The sequence below is a fragment of the Falco biarmicus genome, chromosome 5 (assembly GCF_023638135.1).
Source record: "Falco biarmicus isolate bFalBia1 chromosome 5, bFalBia1.pri, whole genome shotgun sequence".
Classification (NCBI taxonomy): domain Eukaryota; kingdom Metazoa; phylum Chordata; class Aves; order Falconiformes; family Falconidae; genus Falco; species Falco biarmicus.
This window is the reverse complement of record NC_079292.1, coordinates 38296303-38319558: the sequence shown is the minus strand read 5'-3', so window position 1 is coordinate 38319558 and position 23256 is coordinate 38296303. Positions and strand designations below refer to the sequence as shown.

Here is a 23256-nt window from a genome sequence, read left to right as displayed (position 1 = left end):
GTTTGGAAATGCCTGTGTGGCAGAAGACATCACATTTACTTTTCCAGATCAGAGGCAGCTGCTGCACTCAAGAATTACACCTGAGTAAGTGAGCAGTTCCACAAAACAGAGAAAAACTGTTTACCTGCTCAGTTACGCCTATCTGTACGAAGTTCCATAGGTAGAGACCGATTCAAGGTCTGCACAAAAGTGAACTTCCAAGCTTATCCACACTATCAAAATGCCCACTGGCTTCACCTCATCAGTCTGCAGCCACAGTCAGGCTGACCACTGCTGCTGGCACCTCTGTGACACCCTGCCTTTAAAACAACTGTCACTGTCCCCTCTCTGACAAGGCTAGAGAAAGCCAGGAGTGGAGGGGGGAGACATGGTGGGTACTGGGGGGCCATCAGCTGTGCTAGAATGAGTAAAGGCCATGGCAGGTGTTTTAAAACGAGCCTTTAGTTTGGCGTAACTCTCCTTCCAGCACACGCTGTACTCCAGCTGACAAACCGCCTGCAATTCCCAGGTTGCGATGGGGAGCCGTTACAGAGCACTCACGGAGCACTTTAATTACCAGAGCAACAACCACAGTTTGAAAGAAGCGTGACAACCTTGGCAATGCAGACAGGAGGGAACGATCATCTGTACTGAAGTTTGGAAGCGGTGCACCTCATCACACACCCTGCTCCAGCCTCGGGCTACACTAACAGCAGTGGCAATCGGGAAATTTGTCAGGACAAGCACTTGGCATAACTAGAAAATATGAGCTGTTTTATTCTCCCTCGTGGTTCATTCTCCCCTTAGGAGCCATGGAGCAGGCAATGCACATAAAATGCCTGGACCTTTTAATGTAATTATGATTTTATGGGACTGCAACCAGTACCAGAGGAAAAAAAAAAATCACCTAGACTTGACTGCTAATCCTTACTTGTTCGCCTTTCATTCAAAAGCACAAGAAGGTCATTTGTAAAATGTAACCTTCACTTCATTATCTAAGGTAGCAGCTGAATAAGGACTTTGGAGAGGATTAAAGTCAAGAGAAGATACTCTGTTCATTACAGCATATCTCCTTATTCAGACTGAGTGGGAGTAGTGTTATAGAAAAGATACCTACATGCAGCACAGCTCTCAAGTCTATTGCACAGAAACCAGTAGCTGTCATAGTCCCCATCTCCCAAAATCTAGTTCAGCCACTAACAGTCCATGGTTTCAACTCAGAAATCACTGGGGTGTGGAGGGTAAGTTGGCCGATGCAGCCATCAATAAGCAGCACACGTTCTGGTCAGATCTCTCAGGTACAGGCAAGTATTCGAGAGCATCAGGGTTAACGCTCAAGGATGCACTCAGCAGCAAGCCCCTTGTAGGAATAACCAAGCTTTGAATGTCAGTGCTAGGAAATACACGTCTACCATGCCTCTCCCACCTAGGCAAAGTACACATTATACCACAAGAGCCTTTTTTGCAGAGTTGGTGGGGGAGAAGGCAGGAAACCAAGACCACGCATCACTGATTTGAATCCTCCTGAAATGAACACTCTTGTCTGACTGGGAAGCAGCACTGGGGCAGATAAGAAACTTGCCAAGGCTACCTACAGCCAATCCACAGGTCAAAAAGCTAAAGCAACACCAAGAGCAGATCATTTTACCAATAATTTGTTTAGTTTTTGGGGAAAAGAAAAAAAATGCAATCACTGGTTTCATGGGCAATCTGGGAACAAGGTAGGTAGTTCCTAAAAGCAAAAGCTTTGTCACCTGAGCACCTCCAGAAAGGGGTGGCACTGAGAAGGAACTAGATGTCAGAAGAGGTGCAGAGAAGGGCAGTGGAGTGAGCAATAAGGGATGACAGGCTGGTACCCAGGCTAAGGAAAAGAGAGCACCATGTTTACAGGAGGCAAGCTTTGGGCAACTTCAGGTAAGATTCTTGTACACAAGGACCAGCTGGACATGCAACAAAATGTTCACTGAAATGCAGCTTTGCCTTCCAGTTACCACAGCAGGAACACATTAGCATAGCCACATCCATATAATACTTAATTTTTTTCTCAAGCTCGCTCTTTCTTTCTTCCTTTATTTTTTTCTTTCTTCCTTTCCTCAGATTTCTAAAATACAGCTGCACTCACTATGTTGCTGACAAAAATGGGTTAATTTAGAGTTGGTCCAGTCTATCATACGTTCAGGTTATGCTCACAGACCACCTTGCCCAGGTGCAGAAACAAGCCAGCTCCTAACCCTTCGCTTTTTTGCTAGTGGCTTTGTTCTAGTTCTTACTAGGGTAAATGATGGTCTCTTGGAGTAGCAACACATACCTTCAGCTGGACATGGAGGAGTGTGACAGCAGAGCTCCTGGAGGCACACAGGTTGGGCAACATCACCAAGGCATGTGTAATGGATGCTCAGAACAGCAGGGCTCACTGAACATCCAATCCACACACACACACATTGTGCAACACCCCACAGCTTACTCCACACATGCTGTTCAGAAAAGGTGAGGGAGTGTGATATACCAGAGTTTTGGAAAAGGTGAGGAGCAATCCAGGGAGTTACCCAACAGCAAGCAACCCCGCAGCCCTGTAAATCTAATGTGACCAAAAGCAGCTCATTGACTCCAATGGAAATTATATTACCCTTCTGGTTTTTAATTCCGGAGCCAACCTCTCCAATGACTGCATCCTTCCTGTAGCTGTACTTCACGAAACTAAACAACAGTGAGGTTTAAGCAATGTGATACAAGTTTGCACAAAGCTGCACACACTGCAAAACAGTATTGCAGAGCCCAGCTAGTGCAGATGATGGTTGGCTAGATACTGGCTGGCAGTGCAGAGGTCTCCTTAACTGGTGCTGCACCCTTGACACATTTCCTAGCAATTCCACCCCGGATCGTCAATCTTTCCCTCGTGACTCGTTGCTTCTGCAGCCAGATGTCAAACCTGATAGTGCCCCACAGAACTTGTGACCCCTGCCCCAAATGCCCTGGGCTACCTGTGCTCTGTCCTCTGCCTCCTGTGCTGTCCCGAGAGCCCTGTCAGCAGCTCTCCCCAGCCCACCAGCCCCTTCTTTACTGCCCTAGCAAACTTTCTCACTCTTTAACATCTCTCTGTAGCACCAGGGCAGCCTTCAATGGAGCCCAGTTTGGTCACCATACTTCTACCAACCACTGATGTCTGTCCTGATGTAGAAGAGCTGACCTGTTAACTAGCTAAACTTGGCTTTAGTAACCAGAAAATGTGAAGAGTCAACTGCAAGGCAGGAGCACCAGGACCTTGGTAGCACAGACATCCATGACAAAAAACATTGGGTTACACTATATTTTATCCTGACTGGTACTTGCAAATCTCTGCTGATAGGTAACAGTGGATGCACACGGCTAGAGCCCATCTTTTTGAACACATGTTATGCAGTTTGTCACGTAACTCTTTTCTTCAACCTAGACACTTGTTTCTCACATTTCTCACCTACATGCAGTCAAGAGTGCTCAGAAAAATATGCTCTGGGCAAGCAACGAACTGGTGGGCTGGTTTTATATTTATATTTCAAAGGGATCTACCCACTGGACAAAACCTATGTTGAGCTGCCGAAAAAGAACCACAGCAGCTCTGCGAAGGCGCTGCAGCTTGTCTGCCAGTTTTGTTTTTAAGAGCCAACCAACATGAGTCCCTGCAGCTCGAAAACTGTCCACAACAGTGACACGCGAGCCTGCAGCCACCTGAGGTGCTCCTCAGCAGCCAGCCCCAGGGGAATTCGACCCAAAACAACAGCCTGCATTCACTCGCTGCACTATTGATCAACTCTGCTACTCCAATAAATTAAGCCCTTTCTTAATTGTATCGTCCCTTTTTATGCGCAGTGTTATCCAGTGCAGCTTTGCTGGCAAATGACAAGATCTTTCAATACCACCCTCCAAGTAATTTATATGTAAATAATAAAAAGCGGGTCCCAACACTGCTCCCTGCAGCACTCACCAATTAATCTCCTTTTAGCTTTTTACTGCCACCCTTTGTTTTCTGCCCTTTAGCCAATTTCCAGTAGACTGTGCCAACTTTCCACTTAGTCTGTAGCTTCATATCTTTTATATTAATAACCTGTGATGCAGAACAGGTTCTCAAACGTTTTCTGAGAAATCAAAGTGCTCATGCAAGACCATTTACTGCATTTATTATTATTTTTTTTTAATTCTCTGGTAGACATAACTCTGAAGGACTTCAAGTCACTAAAGTGTGATGTTTGCTTTTTGAAACCACCTTGACTGTCTTTGATCATACTGTACTCCTCTTAAGTATTTGCCTTGCTTGTTCCTTTCAGTGGTGTAATTCCTAAAGATTTCTGCACAAGGCAGATGTGAATCTAAAACAGTCTCCTTTGACATATTTGTGGAGTTGTCAGAAAGATTTTACTAACATCATGGAACGAGAAGAATTCTCCTTCATTACCTCCTTATTTGCTGTGGTGGCTGGTTTCAGGTTCATTGCTGGTGAGGGCCAAATGCTGCTGTCACAGCCACACCTCTCCCCACCAAACGGCTAGGCTGCCATTTGAAGAATTTCAGGATGAAATCCTGCTTTTCAGCTGCAACAAGGTGGCTCTTACCGAGCTTTAAAATGCAGAATTTCCTGCTGAAAGCTTTCAAATGAACTGTTCCATTATGAAAAATAAATATTTAATTCCATGCCAGACAGCCTCAGCCATGGCTTGCCTGCTTTGTGCTACTCCAGTTCATTATAAAAGGCTCAATTCTCTAGAGCTCACCAAACTGCAGAAGTCCTCCAAATCTGGTCTTGTAACAGCTGAGCCACTGAATCCTGATTACATTTGTCAGTCTTGGCTACATGACTTCTCCTCCCATAGCCTGGCACTCTATCAAAGTACCATTTCACACCACCTTCAAATTACTTTCATATGCCTATTTCTGGATGTAGTCTCAGGGATGCTTACCTTCAGCTAAATTTTGGTGGACATGGCATACCACAGCTTTGTCACACTGGAAGTAAAATGTTCTGAAAACACACCACGTTGCCTCCAACTTGGGAAAGGATGCTGTAACTGCAGCACAAACAGAAGCCAAAGGACTTGGATCCTTCCTCTGTCACAACTCACTGTGTACCTTAATTTCCTGTGCCTCTCCCTTTCCAGGTCTGGAAACCACGTGCTTCCATACCTCTATATAAACAATTCCAAAATCCAATGCTGCACAAGGGCCAAATATGACTGCTGCCTGACGTCCCTGCCTTTACTTCCAAGTGCCAAGCTTCCCAGATGGCAGCACAAAGACATTGTTTCTTAATGCTGGTTTCTGTGCAAGGTACACTGTCCACATATGGACAGAACAAGTCAGGGAAAAACACAAGGAGATAAAGCACTGGGGTGCTCTCTAGGAAGAGAAGGAAGAGATGATTAAGAGAAGGAGGTTCAATGGAAAGCAAGTTGGAGCATATGTTACTTCCTAATAAAATTCAGGGCTTTTTTTGCCAGTATGTCTAAATTGAGGTGGCTGGTGCTCTGCCTTTCCTCCTCCTGCCCTCGTACATTTCTGCTGATTTTAGCTGTGAAAGGAAAGTGGAAACAAAGCCAATTTTGCTTCTCTTTTGCGAAGCAGTTAAGAGATCCTGAAACGTGGATAGCATATGAACTGGATGTCATATTCCAGAATTTGAACACGTACAGACACACTCCACACAAATCAGAAAAGCCCATGAGAAGCTTTGGTTTATACACACAGACAAATACTGCAGCAGCAATTGGCAGAGATGATAGTGCTGAGATACTGTGCTGCAGCCATTACATACCCCAGAAACACCGGATCTCAGCATGCCAGAAAGAAAAATAAATAGGTAGAATTGCATCATTTTGCTGGCACTAAACAAATCCTTCATAGTGATGAGGGCAGAGCTGCTGCCTGGGCTGGCTGAGGAGAGCAGGAGCAGGTCCCAAGTGAGCGATACAACACATTCAAAAGGGCAGAGAGGGAAGGTACTGGACTGACAGCAAGGAAACGTGAAGAGGGGCCGTCTGTAGATCTCCCCCTTTTCTTCAGGGCCAGAATCTCCCAGCACTTTTTTTGTTTATATTTTTAAGGTCTCAAAGATGCTCTAAGCAAGGTTAATTTAATAATTTGGTTCCTTCCTAGCAGAATTATGTAATTTGTGTATTTTCATTCTCTTGCACTGCTACAGCAAGCAATAAATTCAAGGTCAAATACTGGGTACGGTTAAAACTCCAGCGAGCCAGCTGTCAGTGTATGGCTCTCAGCATTTGGGCCATGGAAGCAAAACCTCGTCTTTTTGTGCTGTCATCAGATGGTTTGCCCTTGCTTAATATTTTATGAAAAATATGTGTCATCTGTTCCTTGACGTTGGAACAGGAATGCAGTTACAGAGGGGAAAAAAAAACAAAGTGAGGTTTGCATGTTTCTTGTTAGCAAATACATTCAAAATCCCTTTGGCAGGCTTGATATCCTTCACTGCAAGGTCTCTGGTGGTCAAAAACTGGAATTGTTTGTGGCACAGCAAGTAAAAACGATGGAGGCATTTAAAATTACCCCTAACACAAATACTGCATAATCCCCATTATGCCATCATTTCAGAATGCACACTGCCATTTCTGCCATTATCTGGTGTTTGCACAAAACCATCATAAAGAATTAAGAACTGGAGGTCAATGGGCAGACAGATGGAAACATAAAGCACTCTTCCAATCGCTCTTGGCATTTTCCTGCTTAAGAGTTGATCTGGTATCCTCTGTGTAATGCAGGATACTATGCTACCAAGAAAGATAACCCAGTGCTCCCTTCTGGAGAATACAGATTTACATCTGCTTCTGTGAAGGCAGCATGATCTAGGCCTCAAGGGGAGCTGGAGCACATGAAGGTGGGGACAGATGGGTGTCTGTCACACTGAATGGCAAGGCTATGGGATAAATGTAGACCTGGGAGTGAAAAGGCATCAATGCTGTGCCAGGGATGTGGAGGAACCAGAGCCAAGGCACGCAGCTGGGGAACTTATAACATTCCTACTATATGAATGTTACTAACATGCTGCACCTTTGAAGAGCAGCATGTTGCTTGGATTGAACCGCAATCAGAATGGACAGTTTTGGAAGAATAACTAAGTACACTAAACATATTTGTTTTTCTCCCACAAATCAGATAGTTGAACCTTAGCTGTTTTACCTCCGGAGATGAGGACAGGAAAGGTTTGATGTATATATTGGAGTCATGCACTTTCAGGTCATGGTCTCCCAGTCCTCGGGTCACTCCAATTGTTGCCATAACCCGAGCCTGGAAATAAAGAAAAGCAATGGGATTAAATCTTGTTATACACACTGTGTCAATAGGAAAAGACTATTCTGTAACTAAAACAGTTAGGGATGAATTCCCTTTTCTGTCCCAGGAACTCTAGATTTATCATGGCTAACCAATTTCAAAGATTTTCACACTCACGTCATCTCCATTTCCCTCATTATTCCAAGCTTTGTGTTCATCCACACCCCAGTCTGCATACACCCACCTTAGACTGTGACCATCTGTAAAGGGACTGGGACTATGGAAACCTAACCCAGTCACCTCACTGTTCCATGCCAATCTACAAGAATATTCCTTCAGAAAACAATACTGTTAATAAACAGGTTTTATAAAAAGGATGAGGAGCCTAATTACTCAACTAAAAACCCTGCAGCCTCTTCCTATTAACATATTGCCATATATTCCCTCCACCAAGGAAAAGTGCCAAAGGCACCCTTAAATTGCTGAACACACAAGTGACAGCGACACTGACCGCAGTGCTCTCCTCTGTGGACAGTCAGTCTAGGGCAGGTCCACCACTTCCTTCCCCAAGCACCTACCTCTTCTCCCAAGTAACAAGCAACAGGACAAGAGGAAACGGCCTCAAGTTGCACCAAGGGAGGTTTAGATTAGATATTAGGAAAAAATTCTTCACTGAAAGGGTGGTCAAGCATTGGAACAGGCTGCCCAGGGAAGTGGCGGAATCACCATCCCTGGAAGTGTTTAAAAACCACGTAGATGTGGTGCTTAGGGATGTGGTTTAGTGGTGGACTTGGCAGTCCTGGGTTAATGGTTGCACTTAATGATCTTGAAGGTGTTTTCCAACCTAAATGATTCTATGACCCTATGGCATGAGCCGTCTCCAAAGAGGTGCTGGGCTCTTCTTCATTAATGCTTCTCCAAAGATTGACCAGATAGGCAGCCTCACGGGGAGCCTTGCTCTCTGCTGTCTGCATATCTCTTCCCCCAAACTCTAGTTTAGCTGCAGCTTGTGACCAAGTGAGCCCACAGCATCAGTAACACCAAGAAACTGACTCAAAATAATTTCACCTCACTAACGCCTGGCTCCGTAAGGCAAAAAAAGTAAACTGAAAAGATGTGCATGAAACATTTTCCAAATAATTATAAACCTAACCAAATTTAGAGATAAGCTGCAGGACCGAACCTTCAAAACTCAGCCTAATTCTGAAAAGCGTGTATTTTTGCATTAAGATAAGAACCTAATGCAGCAGGGGAGCACTATTTAGAAACACAGCGAGCATACCAATATCGGCAAACTGACACCACTGCATCCTTATATTGATCCTATTGCTGCATCCAGCTAAGCTTGCTGGGATCAGCACTAATGATCTCACTGTTCTTAATCACAGAGCTGGAAAAGTACACCCAATTGGAACAGTTTGTTTTTCCTTTCAAGAAAAACTATCAGCATTCACACATCAGAAAAATTCAACGGTGAGTTTACATACACAAGCTGAAGAAGATGCAGTTAAGGAGTGTTACACTTCGCAAATCCTGCCCTGATCCCTCCCCTTCCTAAATTAGAGTTTTGCATCTCAGAGCACTATTAAATATCCTTCTACTTTGTTTTCAGCAAACGTGAGGTATTTTGCTATCTTCATCCAGCCTAGTTATATTTACAGTGAAACCAGGAACATTTTAAATCAATTATTTAAGATGGTCTCATTGCAGCCTACTTACAATGAAAGAAAAACAAAAACAAACCGAACAGCAAATGACTATGTTTGCTATAAGAATGCTTTTTAGTAGGTTGAGCTCTCCCTGCCACCCCCCCAGACACGAGACTGATTTATGACAGGACCAAGATATTCTTTCAAGCTGTCAAAACAATAAAATAAAGAGATACTGAGTGGAAAACACTGGACTGCCACAGGCTAAACCAAGTGGTAAACAGCACAGAATTCCTTCTTCCTTTGGTCTGAGGAAAGCAAACGTGCCCACCTTCTTGCCTTCTCCGTATATAAGGGGAAACTTCAAGTCATCTTCCTCAATGGTTTTGTATGCCCTGTGGGGGGAGGACAAACAACATTTATAAAGCTTGCACTCAATTAGTGACCCAGTGCCCTGAAACAAGCAGCTGTGATATAAATAAAAATATTTTTTTTAAAAAAAAACACAACATTATTTTTTCTTTTTCTGTGGAAAGATTTTCCCAAAAGAATTACCCATTTCACCAAAAAGAATAGTGGACACAAGGAAATATTTAACATGCCAAGCTGCTCCTATTGCTTGCAAGGAAGAAGAGGTAGACTGGAATGACATCCTAATCAGGTAAGGTATCGTTGGCTATGGCAGCAGGTATACAGTAATACAGCGTCACAAAACCCCCCTGAACCAAACAAAAAGCCTCCCAAACCCATCAAGAAGCTAACCAATGACTAGATGCACTCTGCTAATATGAAATGGTGAGCAATGACAAAATATGTACACAGTCAAAGTGTGAAACAGTGCTCTGATCCTGTTCTCACCTTTCAGGACCACTTAAACTAAGAGAAGCATCATGTGCTGAGGAGTCTTAGAAAGATATTTAGTGATCATTTGACCTTGACTGGAACACTCAAGGTTGTCAGAGATTTCACGTTTCACAGCAGCTTTCCCATGGCCAAGAGAAGTAAATGCTCATGCTCTGATGCTGTTTACCACATGCCTGCGTACTCCACCTTCTATGCATCCAGCTGTTGATACTGATGAGGTGAGAAGGTGAGCAATTTTGCCAGTGAGAAATAAAATAAATAAATAGATTGCTGTCATTATTATAAGCTGTAGAGTCCCACAGTTTGTGTAACACATGCTCGAGGTGGGGTGCTGGAAAGCCTCTTTGGTTAAAGTACACTGCCCCAGAAGGTCATGCTTCTCCTCATACCACAAAATTGTCCCCCTACCCTTTCCCTGCATGTCGCCCTTCCCCCTGGCCCGCCCATGCCCAGAGCCCTTGGGGTAACACCAAAAACATTCCCTGAGCACACGAGTGAGCACTCCCTGCCAAAGTGGAAGGGACAAGCAGGAGGAGGGAAGGCACCGCAGCGGGTCCCCTGCCAGCCACCGCCAAGCTCTGCTGCACAGCTCTCCAGCCATGCTGGCTGCTTGAGCTCTGGCAAGTCACATTTGATCAGGTTTAAGCAATGTTATGGCTGTGACACAAACCAGCAGGAAATTAAAAATTAAAGGTTGAAATCCTATATTGTAATCGAACTGTCCCCTGCTTCGCCAAAATATGGCATAGACCTTGGATCAATAAGTGGTGCTGTATTACACAGCTACACATGCTGCATCTCCCAGGCAAGCCTCAGACTTAAAAGAGTGACATAGACATTTAAGCTCCACCTTCACATGTCCCAGTAATCACAGGTAGGGTCCATATTAGGGTTTTGGAGTAAGGGGAGGGGGAAGAAAAAAGGAAAAGCAACCAAAATGCATAGAAGGAACATCTGTGGAGGACTCTGCTCGCATACTACAAAACATTACTAGTGTGAAATCCCAAACAGAACCAGGTGAGGTTTGCAAAACAGGTGGGTGCTTCATAGGAGACCACACAGTCAAGAACATCTTGGGTATATAACCATGATACTTGGGCATCTTTTAAGAAACAATACAGTGAAGGCATTTACATGGCATTTTGTACTGGGGAGGGCAAATGGATTAGCTCTTAAATCGAGCAAAAAAAGCACAAATCACTACAAGTAGCCAGCATGACAATACTTCCCTGATGTTGAAATCCTGGAATAGCATTTTATTGGGAAGGATGAGTCAGTCATGGACTCTACTCTCATTCCTTCCTCTATTTCCAGCAGGGAATAGCTAACGTCTCTGCCTCGCAACTTGGACATCCTGGTTTGAAGGTGGAGGAAGAATTTTACCACCCCTGACTGCTCATGAACATGTCCCAAAGCTTTCAGCTGGACCTATAGTGCTGGGAGCCCTAGCAAAACCTCCTTGAGGAGGAGTCTGAACTTTTTTCTATTCCCTGCATAGAGCCAGCTGTACTCTGACACCAAGAAAAAGGGTATCAGCCGAGTCCATGCTGAGCATCAGAGTCAAATGACTAATCAAACCACAAGCCTGACATGACAACCACTCCTACTGGATTTTCAAGTTGTTGTACATATTTGTAACAAATAGCAAACAAGACTAAGTTGATGTGACTCAAATATTTGCAATCCACTTTTTAAAGGAAAACCCAAACCCATTCTTTACCCATAAATGATATTATCTGCAAGATAACTACAAATACTTAAGACTAAAGCCCTCACTTTACACTGTCCTGTAGGTAGCCAAGAACCGGGACCAAGTTTTCCCCTCTCTCCCATCCTCCCTTATATTCTCCTGCCTAGCACCTCACACTGACTACGCTTTTGGAAGAAAGAAAAAAGAAGGGGTGAAAAAGCCATCATTCAGGCCTGAGTCCTTGAAAGTAATAGTCCCCACTGACGAATCCAGCATCTTCTATGGAACCACTATAAAGCCCATTGTCCCTGTGGCCTTCAACTGTGACACAATGGTGTAAGGACGCTGGAAGAGGCTGCATTGCAAGGGCTGAAGCTAACTGGTTTCATCAGCAGATTAGGAAGGGCAGCTGGCTAGCCTGCAACCTCCTGAAGCAATGTGACTAAGTGAGGGAGGCCCAGAGGGCTACAGTGATTGGTTTTGCGGCTTCTCACAGCAAACGACCTCCTGGGCTCAGAACTTGGGTGTCAGAACTCATCTCAAACGTGCTTTTTCTGTTGATGTTGCTATTGCCTGAAAAATTATCAGCGCTTGAAAAACAATGCTCAGAACTGCAACTGCAGCAGTGGAGCTGGCACAGACACACTGAAAAGCAACCCGAGACACTCTAGAGAAGTACCTATGTCCTGCATTACTAGTAAAACAGAATTAATAATATATGAGCGTGTGGTTTGCGGCAAGAGAAGGATGAAGGACAGCTTTTCAGCTAGCAGCTCAGCAACTGCACTGGGGAGAAGGATGGAAGCTATGAAGTTCATTTTGATTTATACCCTGTGAAACCTCCTGTACTTTGTACATGTGTTTATTTCACACAGGCTACAACCTTCTGGACTATTTCACTTGATTTTATGTAACAAAGTTACACTTATACCTTCCTGTGCTGTTTAGAGTGTGCTGCATATAAACATATAATATGGCAGTAGGTATATCAAACAGAGACTTAGAACCTGAAGGGGTTGTTCAGCTTTTTTAGTGCCCACATGGCCTTATTCAGCCATCTCTGTAATTCAGCCTAGCTCACTGTTTTAACATACAGAGACACAGGGTTGCAACTCTCCACTCTTCCCATCTTCCTTGTCCACATCCCAAGAGGTCTCAGTGGCTGCCACAGCATGACAAGGCAGCTTATAAAGACAAGGCTATGCTATTGCTTGCTGCTTTGAACAAGCCTAAATCCTGTCAAGTGCTTCTGCCACATAAACCTCTATTTTTTCCAAATGGAAAAATGGGGGGCAGAGGGGGGAGTCGAAAAGGCGAGCTTGTGCTCAGCTAGACCTAGCCGTGTTTTTTTCAGTTAACTTTGTTTCTTCTTGTAATTTCAAAAGAATTATGAAATGTTACTGCTGTCCAAAAATACTGAACTACGGCTTGACATACGTACCACCCACAAAGTTACATTTGGACTCAGGATCAACATTTTGGAAAACCGGGCCAAATCGCACCGGGAGCCAAAGCAGACGTCAGGATGAAAAAACTAGGGCTGACACAACGTTACTCATATGCTCACTGGAATCTGCTCTAAATACATGACAAAAAATCACCAGAAGCTGCTAAATGCACAAGACAATCTACAGAAGAAGTTTCCCAGAGTGCTGAGGTCATAAGCAGTGTTTTAGGCACTCTTTAACTAAAAGATTATCAACGTGACCTGTATATTACTGGGTCAGAACTTGAAAAAACGGTCAGTTCCCAAATACCGATTTCAGAGCCAAAATCCTAGATAATCTCTTACATGTGTTATGCATTCTCCTGCCATACTATTTGTTCCTAAAATTGGCTTTCTGAAAGCTCACACAAATTCACACCAGAGTAGAAGCTGATGATGACTAAAACCAAAATCCACATTATATTTTCTTTTACAGCAAACTATGTAAGGTTACTGGTCATAAGAAGCGTTGTGTTGGCATCCCCAGGCACAACAGATGGTGGCAAAAACACAATCTACCCTGACCTGAAAGGCTCAGTCCTGAGCACGACAGGGGAATCCAGACTCCGTGCTCTGCTTTGCCACAGCACTTGGCTTGAGCAAGTTTGTCCGTATTTCTCATCTCTGGTAGCGACACCTGACAGTAAACTGAGAATTAAAACTAAGGAAGAGCGGGGGGAAAAAAAAAAATCATCAAAAGGCTTTAGCTTGAAGCACAGAATAAACCCACCTGTGGTAAAGCAAGCAAGAAAAAGCACTGTGGCATCAGATGTGTCCCAGTTCATGCCGAGTATGAGGGTGAAGGCTCTCCTTTAAGACAGGTCTGTGGATTCAGTGTAATTCTAGCACTGCTTTGCTACCACTCTGTAAAAAATAACAAACCCAGAACTATCCCCAAACACCCTCTACCTGCTCAAGAAAACCCCACAACAAAACTACCCCAGCTAACCAACCTCCCTTCCCTCCATCTCAACCTTCATTGGTCATACCAATAGAAAACAAGATTTTAATCTTTGAGCAACACAAAACTTGAAAGAAATTAATTTCCTCTCACCCCCACCCCCACGAGGAATCAGTGGATTGGAGCTTACCCTTTGGATAACAAGAGCTTAAATCACCAATCCAAAAGGAACTGTTTATCTGTACTGTCTATTGAACTACAGGTGTCAAACAGTGTAAAGGCATGCTTACTACCAAGAAGAAAAGATGCATAGTGCAGGTTAGGCACAGAACAACTGAAAATTATGCAATTTATGTCTCAATCCAACCATAATTTTTAAAAAATGTCCTCAAACATACGTGCTTCTGCAGAGTCAGGATCTCTAAATCCAGACAGCACTGCCTGATACTAAGTACCCTCTAGGTAGGTAAGCTTTAATGTTCCAGTGCCTCAGTATCTTTCCCCTATTACTCATCTGACATATAGTTTATAGAGACAAAACTACAATAAACAAAGATAACAAAAGCACACAAGCTATAGTAATGTTTGTTAAAAGATGATGGCAAACCCAAATCAATTAAAAACAATACATATGCACAAAACAGTTTTTAGGGGCAAGATCTACTCTAAACCAAGATACTCCCAGAGGGTTTATTTCAGTAAAAAGGAAAACATACAGGTTTTAAACCATGTGTTTTCCCCAGAAAATTCAGAGACCCTTTCTTTTGAACCTGAAACTGTATAATGCCTCATCTTGTAAATCCCCCCTGGCTTGGTCAGACCAGACTGGTACATGAGCTCTGGACCTCCAGGGAGCCTTCACTGTTGTGTACAGTCATAAGACAGAGCTGTGACTTTGGAGAGGATGTATCCCCCGGCACCATGTACTTCTGCAGAAATAATTCCTAAGGAAAACAAACGCTACCCATCTTGGACAGCCCATTTTAAAGATTCAAGCACCAGCATCTTCTCTCAGGTACTTCCTGGAATGTGACTGATGTTTTTAGTCCGTTCACCTCTAACGGAGTGTTAGAAGAAAGTGGTGGAGGGGAAGTCAGGGAGAGGGTGGCCAAGGATCTAGAAGCGTCCTTGCCCCCCAAAAAAACAATCAGGGAAAAAAAAAATCAACCGAGTGTGTTTATAAACACTCTCCCTTGCTGCTTTTGTGCTGAGGAAGCTAGGAGGGACAGAGCAAGCATACTGTGAGCGTTTTCATTCACTGCATGTGACCAGTTGAGCTTCCACTACTGAGCGACAGAAACTGTGTGGAGACACTGCAGCTGCAAATCAAGCGGATCCATGTTCTCCAACAGTCTCACCAGGCTAAGTCTTTTTCTCCCCCAGAAAATTTGCTGGTTTGAACACTTCACAATTTACTTCATCTCTTCTACTTTTAAAAGACAAACAGAAAGGTTTGTCAGCAATTTTCTCTGGAGGTAGAGGGGTAAGGGAAGTGGGCTGTTAACACCCTGTGGGCTTAATGTACTGTGATGGACAGAAAAACGACTCGTAAATTCACATTTTGCTGTATTACTTGTTAAAGGATGTGGGGAGGCAGATGGGAGAAAGACTGCATGATAACCTCGCAGTGCCTGCTCCACACTTGCTAGCTGGGATCCTGTGGAAGGAGAGATTCCTGTTAACGAGGAAACATGAAGCAAACTCTGCTGGGAAAGATCACTGTAGCGTAGGATGGGGCACGCAGTGAGACACAGCAGACTGAGACCTCACCATCCCACAGCAGTGCTGGAAACTCCTCCAAGGAGCAAGGGGCCTCCTCTCATCCAGGAACAGAGCCGTAAGTCAGTCCTGGGTGGCAATGGAAAGAAAGGGGATCTCCTAGGGACCCAGCTGCATTCATGTCAAATTTGTACAGCTGGGGAAGCCAGAGAAAGCAGGGGCGTGGGAAGAGACTTCACCTTAATGAGGAAGAGTTGTTTTTGATGGGGTTTTCAGATTTAAGATTACCTCATTTCAGTTAATTTCTTTCTGACAAAACAGACTGGGAGCCTTTTGTTTGCCCTTGCATATGCGGCACCTGATCTTGTGCCAAGGCAAAGCCCAGGCAGAGATGAACAGCCATGCAGGGACAGGCCTTAGACACACTGCTTCCAGAAGGAGATGCTCCTGCAGGATGCAGCTCAGACCAATCCCATTCTTGTCACACTCACTTGGCCCCAGAGAGGCCGTTTACAAAGAGCTTTACCCCAGACTTAAGTTATTCTGTTTTGCTGCAGCACTATTGCTTTCTTGTTTCTACTTTCTCCTGCCCCGAAGACACTGGCTCAGCTCCTGTGGCATGTGTGCACTTGGGGAAAACAGAGCCATTCGTCACTGTCAGGAGACGTGCTGTACACAGCAGGTCAGCTCTCACCTCCCGCTGCTCCTGCAGCGAGGGCTGCAAATCTTGAAAAGATGCATAACATGCACATTGCAAACAGCCATTCATCATCGCAGAGCTGTGCCCCAAACGCCCAGGCACAACCCAGCAAGCTGCTTTGGTTGCGTGTACCGAAAAGGCATGTCCCATCCCTGGCTACTTTGCAATGAGAGACAAGAGCAAAGACACAAAAAGCAAGGCAAGTGGCTGTGGATTACAGCTTCTGCTGCACAAATTATATCCTATCTCTCTCTTCTCCAGAAAGGCCCAGTGCTGCAAAGGTGGCCCATAATCATTAAATTATGAAAATGTAAGTTGCTGGGAGGAAATTAATACCAGGCATGACTGGGGAAAAGGCTGCTTTCTTGTGAAGTAATTATGAAATTAAAATTTGATCTCTCCCTGGCGATTGTACAAAGGATACGGCTGAGGTCTCAAACACAACAATACAGCCAGGATTTCAACAGAAGCAGCACAGAAGGTTTCACTAGACAAAAAAAGCTCAATTAAAAAAGGGGGGGCAGGGGGGAGGGGAGGGAGGAAGGATGACTTTTTGTAAATTACATGAATTTGACTAAAAGGTGCAATCAAGCAGGTTACGGCACAGGGTTTGCCGACTTCCAATTACTTTTTACAAGTTGGAATCAAGCTGTTAGGAAATGCAGCTTATCTGAATAAGACTAATAATGCTAAGCTAATTAGAACCACAGGCATTAGCCAGCAGATAAATTCAGGCTGAAAAGAGGGACACTGTCACTTTAAATACTGCCTTGGGATCCGTGGAAAAGCTAATGAGGAGTGTCAGTTGGGGCTGTTTTATTAGGTGGTTCTCCAGAGAATATAGCCCGAGGTTTCTGTAGCAGGGCTTCTGCGCTTGATTCAATAAATCAATTTATATTAAAGGGGGGTGCAGCGCGGGTGCCTGCTCCATAAAGCATTTCTGTGGCATTGCTCAATCTGCTCAGGCACTCCTCGGGCAGGCTACCTGAACACACTGTCAAAGGACATCGAGCCCAGAAATAAAGAATAAGATAGAAGCCACATTGGCAATATTTGTTGAAATCAGCTTGCGCATTACCAAGCAAAACATGTACGTTGGCTCTCACTGGGGTATTCTGGATGCCCAATAAGTGATTAATGAGAGCCTGGTTTTTGTGAGCCGGAGTCTGAACCGCAGACGGCAAGGCAGGCTGCACAATGAAAGCAAAAGGCATCCATCCCAAACAAAATAAAACGGCTTGAAAAGTGAAGTTGCTTTTTTAATCAGATGCTTAGAGGCTGAAAGACATTCCCTGTTGGAAAGAAAAGGGCAAGCGCAGAGCAGGCTGGCAGCTTTCCAGGCAGTGGACAATATTGACTCTAGAATAAAATGGGTTTTGCTTAGTGCTCGCCCCAGGGCACCAGCCTCCCTGCTTTGGAATAATTCACGTGGGCGGGCGATTCCCCAGCATGGGTTGACCCCTGGGTGGCTATGTGCCACAGCCCCCCCTTGCCAGACACACTGAGCTGGCAAGTGCTCCACTGCCGCTGCAAAGAGGGCAGCTTGCTGCTGCCTTGGGCTTTATCCCGCAATGTGCGGTGGGTACCTCACCAGCTTGGACTGTGTCTGATGGGATGCAGCTCAACTCCATGAACTCCTGGAGAGCAAAGGAAGCCGCCAACAAACCAGGTCAAAACCAGACTCGTTATCTAAGGATCTTTCACCACCCTAAAATCAAGTCAAAAAGCTAAAGCTTTGATCTGGACACAAGCAAAGAACTCCTCTGCTTCCATGTGAGCAGCAGAAAGGCCGCTGTTTGCCTTCCAAGGAGGAACATAAAATTAACTTTGAAACCACCAAAGCTGATGCCAGTGGACAGTGCCTTCTGGATGCCTTTGGTTAAGTGCAGCACTGTATGGCTCCTCCATTCCCAGGGCAGGCTGAGAGGGGAACCCTGGAAGGAGCCACTGAGGAATGCAGTAAGTGAGAAAAACAGGTTTCGGGAAGGTGTCTAGGATATAGTCAGCAAAGTACTTCAAAATTGTTGACACTGGATTCACCCATGAGTAAGGAAAACCTAACCAACCATGTCTTAACTTTTCTTTAAAAGGCAGAGACAGAGAATACTAATTCTGTGCAGTCCTTTAAAGGAACAGTTATCATCAGGCCTGCTTTTTTCCCCCCATATAATTCTACCTCAGGCTACCCACACCCCCTTTTAGCGCTGGCAGCACTTTGCGTAAGTGGCCACCAAGTCTTCCCTGATGCTTCTGTTGCCAGGACTTGCCAAAGCTACCAGAGGTACCCTCTTTCTGATACAAATTTAACCTCTGTAAGCCATGGGCCTGAAAACCCCAGCCCAGAGACTGAGCTGTGAAAGACTGTCAGTAACACAGATGTCTGCCAGTGAATTATGGCTCGCGACAGCTCGGAGGCTTGTTCTGCTGGAGACACAGCTCTTAAGATGCCTTGCCAGCTACAGTACGCATTTTGCAATGATTGCTCAACCACAATGCACATGGGGCAAGGGTGCAGAAGGGGCAGCTCATGGTCAGCTCCCTCCTAAGTGGGATTTATTTTAGATACATTTAATACAGTGGATTTCTTATCCCAACTGCCACTGCAGAGAAAGGGTGGGAGAGCTGGAGGGAGAAGGGAAAGGCTGGTCTCAAAGCAGTTACACGCAGCCTGGACTAGTGATGTGGTACACATTGCTGGATCGGCAGTTGTCCTAATGCTGTGGGGAAACTTGGCAGTTCTGCTACCACTGTGGGCTGTTGAGACGTGGAAACTTCACATAAAAAAAAAAAAGGAAAGAAAAAGCAAAAAGGAAAAAAAAGGCCAAATGCATTATGACAGACCCAAAGACAATAACCTTTTGTAATCCAAACAAGCTGGGCAAGCTGAGCCATTGTTGAGAATCTGAAAAGCTCCAGAGCACAGGAGAAGGGTAAAAATGAAGAAAAAAATTTATCATACAGCTTCTAATGGAAAACACAGGAAGTGTCCTGAATTTTAAAATAAAACAGCTTTTTTTCCTGAGGAAACATCGGATCAGAGAGATTTTGAGTTTTATGCCCTCTCACTAAAGGATTCTGTAATTAAGTGTAAGAGTGGCTGTTACATCACCTGCACCTCTCTACATGCATGTGCAAATGTCAACATACAGTGAAGTCACTGACCAAAAAAAAGGTTCAAACAATTGATCTTCTGTGTTGTAAAAGTGATAAAAGTTTGGCAGTGTTTTAGCATATCAGGCTCTGGCTGGTCAAAGCTCTACCTGACATTTTCTGGAGAAGGAATTTATATGCTAATCTGTTCCTTATACCAGATATTGTCCTTAGAAACAAATGCAGAATCGGCACGTCCTTGGCCACTGTGTCCTGATGCATCAGTTAAATCTAGGAATTAGAAAGAGAAGAAAACAGAAGCAAAATGCTTGAAGTGGAAAACAACCACTGTGAAACACCAGCCACCTCAAACCATCATCCCCGATGGTCCACCAAGCTGGAAATCTAATGTCTTGTCCACAATCTCAACCATTAAAACTGACCCAGACTTTTGGACAAAGAGAAACAGATTGCTTCTTCTCTGCTTAGGAGATCACTGCACACAATTCGATGGAAAACAAGACTCCCTTAAGCAAACACCCTGCAAAAAGAAATGGATCCTTATTTAGAAAAGCTCTAATTTAGGTAAATGCATGGCGTTACAGCAATTCCCTCACCATCTTACTGTCCTGAGGCAAACAAAGAGGTAACTAGCTGTGGGATACAGAGCAGCTAAAAAATTCTGATTCTTTTATTCAGGACAAAAACGTATCCCCCATTTTCCACTTCCAGCCAGAAGTCAAAAGAAACAGCAGGGAGAGGTAGCCTCACCACAGTCTCTACATATTTTTGCTTGCCACATGTTACCTCTTTCTGGGACAACACTGAAGTGAATCCAAATTTGAGCTTTCAAGTCACAGTTTAAATTTTTATTCTGGAATAACTGCTTACAGCTAGGTGTATTTGTGCTAAACCAATGGTAATTTTTGCATTCACCATATCAGAATCTGTAACTGGATCAACATGTGTCCTACACTTCAGGAAATTCAGAAGAATCAACAGGAAAATCAGCTCTCTTCTCCCTCCTGCCTTATGCTAGAGTTAACGGAGTTCACACACCAGTACTGAAAAATAACACATTGAATCAAATCTGCCATCCATTTAGACTTATCCAAGATCTTCTATCTTACTCATTATTTTACATATAAAACTTGCATTCTTTCTAATTCATCTTTCTTCTAATGCCAAACAGTATTAGCTATGCAATAACCATTTCAAATAAGGTGAAGTGTTATGCACAGATTCACAAACAAGGTACAAACTGATACAGAGAACTACCTCTCCATTTAATTTTTAACAATTCCAACCCTGCATGGATCCCAATATCCCACTGTGATATGTGACCGTGACTGGAAAAAATCACAGTAAGCAGACTTCCACTGAGCTTTTTGACATGGCTCTCAAGTTCATTTGGAACCTCTAGAGTGCACAAATAGTTATTTTTCCCCCTTCATGATTTACTTGGTATTTATAAACAACAAATTTGATAAGTGTGATGCCCATTCATGTAAACCACTTAATTCTTTTCAGTTCCTCATGGTCCTTCTTGTTTATTCGGAAAAAAGCTGCAGCATCACCTGCCAATGCTGCAACTTCAGCCATCCTAACCTCGTTTCTTTTCCAGACCACTAACCAACCAGGGAAACACAGAACAACTCCCCTGAACCTGGAGAAACCCTTTTTGCCTTCCAACCATCATGAAAGAAATCTGATCTTACCCTCTCAGAAAGTTCTTGGCCCATGATACTTCCATAGCTCTCCCCCAGATTAGAAGGCTCTTTTTGTTGTCATTTTCTTTCTCCCCCACCCCCTGAGCATCTCACATCTTGGAAAAGAGCTTCTGAAAGTCTACATGATGCCATTCTTCACTGATGCTTTCAGAGTCATCTGGGAGTTTCAGTAAGAAAACTCCCTTTGCAGAAACTGGGAGAGTGTCTCATAATCTTCCAAACGTTTTGCCATTAAGTCCTCAGTTGATCCAATGTTTTCATTCTGTTCCTATGCTTTTGCTCATGCCTATAGCCTTTTTAAAATGTGAAGTTGTCATTCTCAGGGTGAGACTGCATATTCTACTAGCAGCTGTTCAAGACAGACAATGACGGTTATACCCAGATTAACATGTTTTGCACAAACACTCCAGATTAATATTAAACTTGGATCTTTTTTCTGCCATTAAGATATCATTATATTTATGGTCTATAAAGTATGGGACAAATCAGAAGCATGTGAGCATCCAAGTCTTCAAACCTAAGAGTTCAGGCTTTTTAACGCCCTCCATTCTTTCCCTTTCTGAAAGGACATTTGCTAAGGATGCTAAAACACAAACAGCATGGAAGTGAAGACCATTTGCATATAAAGGGCTTTTGCCTTTATAGGTCACACAGAGAGCCCACAACAGCAAGGATTAGGGCTTCTCTAAGTGAGTGGGAATTACTTGAGAAGCAGCCTCTTGAACAGACACAAAACAATGAAGACATTTAGCCAAGAGACAAAAAACTCATCATTCTTTCTGTCTTCACTTCAATTAAGTCAATGCTGTTCATTGAAGTCTTTTCATTTTAGGCTGGCTATGACTTATTCAGATAGGCCTGTCTCTAAAACTGTTCCTGAAGGGTTACCCAAATCAGGGGTCAGCTGCAGTAGAGTACGGGAGGCAGCTCTTCCTTTCTGCAAGTGTTCCTTGGCATGCAAAGGCATGACAGCCTACTGATCCAGATTCTACAAAAAGCTGCTTCCAAGGTAGGAAAGTTGATAACGTTTCAGGAAGATCCCCTGGCATGTCTTCCCCTTGACATGCTTGCTCCGCTTTGAGTGCCTGCACGTTAAAACAAACCTAGATACTGGCTCTGGAGGGAGGTCAACTTATTTAAAACGTTAACTTCTAAAGGAAAGGTACATCTGAAAGAAGGAAATACCTTCCCCTTTAGTATGTAGGCATACACCTTCATGTTTGATGCAGTTTACACTGATCAAAGACACATACAAAGCAGTCGTTGGTTGGCAAGAAGGCTGACCCCATGCTGAGACGGACATGTTCTTACCAGCCAGTCATGTTGAAGTCACGGTAGAGCATCCTCTTTCCAACTTCCTTGCGCTGCACCCTCCGTGGAAACTCTAAATGTGTGAACTCATTTCCCAGCAAGTGGGGCTGCATGTAAGCCTGTGGGCAGAAACCAAGCCACAGATACCACACAAACGTCATAGAACAAGACATCATCTATTTTTAATGAGATAGCATTACCATCCCTTCCTGCTCCCTTCCCACACACATTCCCCCCCCACCCCCCATTTTTAAATAACAGATGATGAGCTCCATTTCAGCAAATGATGTGCACATACACCAGTTCTGACACTGCCCCACTGTCCGGCAGCAGCCTCACAGGGACCAGACCTCTTGCCCCCAGAATCCTTCACTTGTCCCTGCTCCTCAGCATCTGGAATGGCTAAAGTACATCTCATCCACTGACCCTGAAGGAGTCTGCAGGGCTTTGTAAAAAGACCACATCTCCTTTTGCAAGTCAGCAACCTAAGAGAAGGGAACAATCAAAGGATAAAGATATGGAGCAAGCAGGCACTTGCACGAGTGTGTGTGGAGTGAAGCTCAAGCTTTTGACTCCCAGCTCAGCTATGCCAACAATGAACACAACCTGATATTACTACCACACTTTAATTGTCACTGCCTCAAGAAAAATGGTCCCTTTTACCTGCTCAGTGTGCTGCACCCCATCACACACGACACTGCAAATAAACATGAGCTGCAGAGCAATTTATTTTCTTGTTTTCTAAAAACTACTTCCTCCATGCCGAACAGACTTCAAGAAAAGGAGCAGCAATTTTGTGTCACAACCAGAACTAACGTTTTTCGTGGTGTTAATGTTTGAATGCTGCTGCTGCTGCTGTCTTTTTTGGTGTGCTGCTCTG

At 44.1% G+C, this 23256-nt stretch overlaps 1 protein-coding gene across 3 annotated transcripts in view; it reads right to left on the bottom strand.

Annotated features, from left to right (window-relative positions):
- The window catches only part of PPM1H (protein phosphatase, Mg2+/Mn2+ dependent 1H), a 144915-nt gene that overhangs the window by 16326 nt on the left and 105333 nt on the right, over nucleotides 1-23256 (bottom strand). For all 3 annotated transcript variants that reach the window (XM_056340507.1, XM_056340505.1, XM_056340506.1), the window contains exons 6-8: nucleotides 22377-22495; nucleotides 9217-9280; nucleotides 7144-7251 (exon numbers count right to left, since the gene is read on the bottom strand). In XM_056340507.1, the coding sequence (XP_056196482.1) occupies nucleotides 7144-7251; nucleotides 9217-9280; nucleotides 22377-22495 (291 nt within the window). The remainder of the gene's footprint in view (nucleotides 1-7143; nucleotides 7252-9216; nucleotides 9281-22376; nucleotides 22496-23256) is intronic.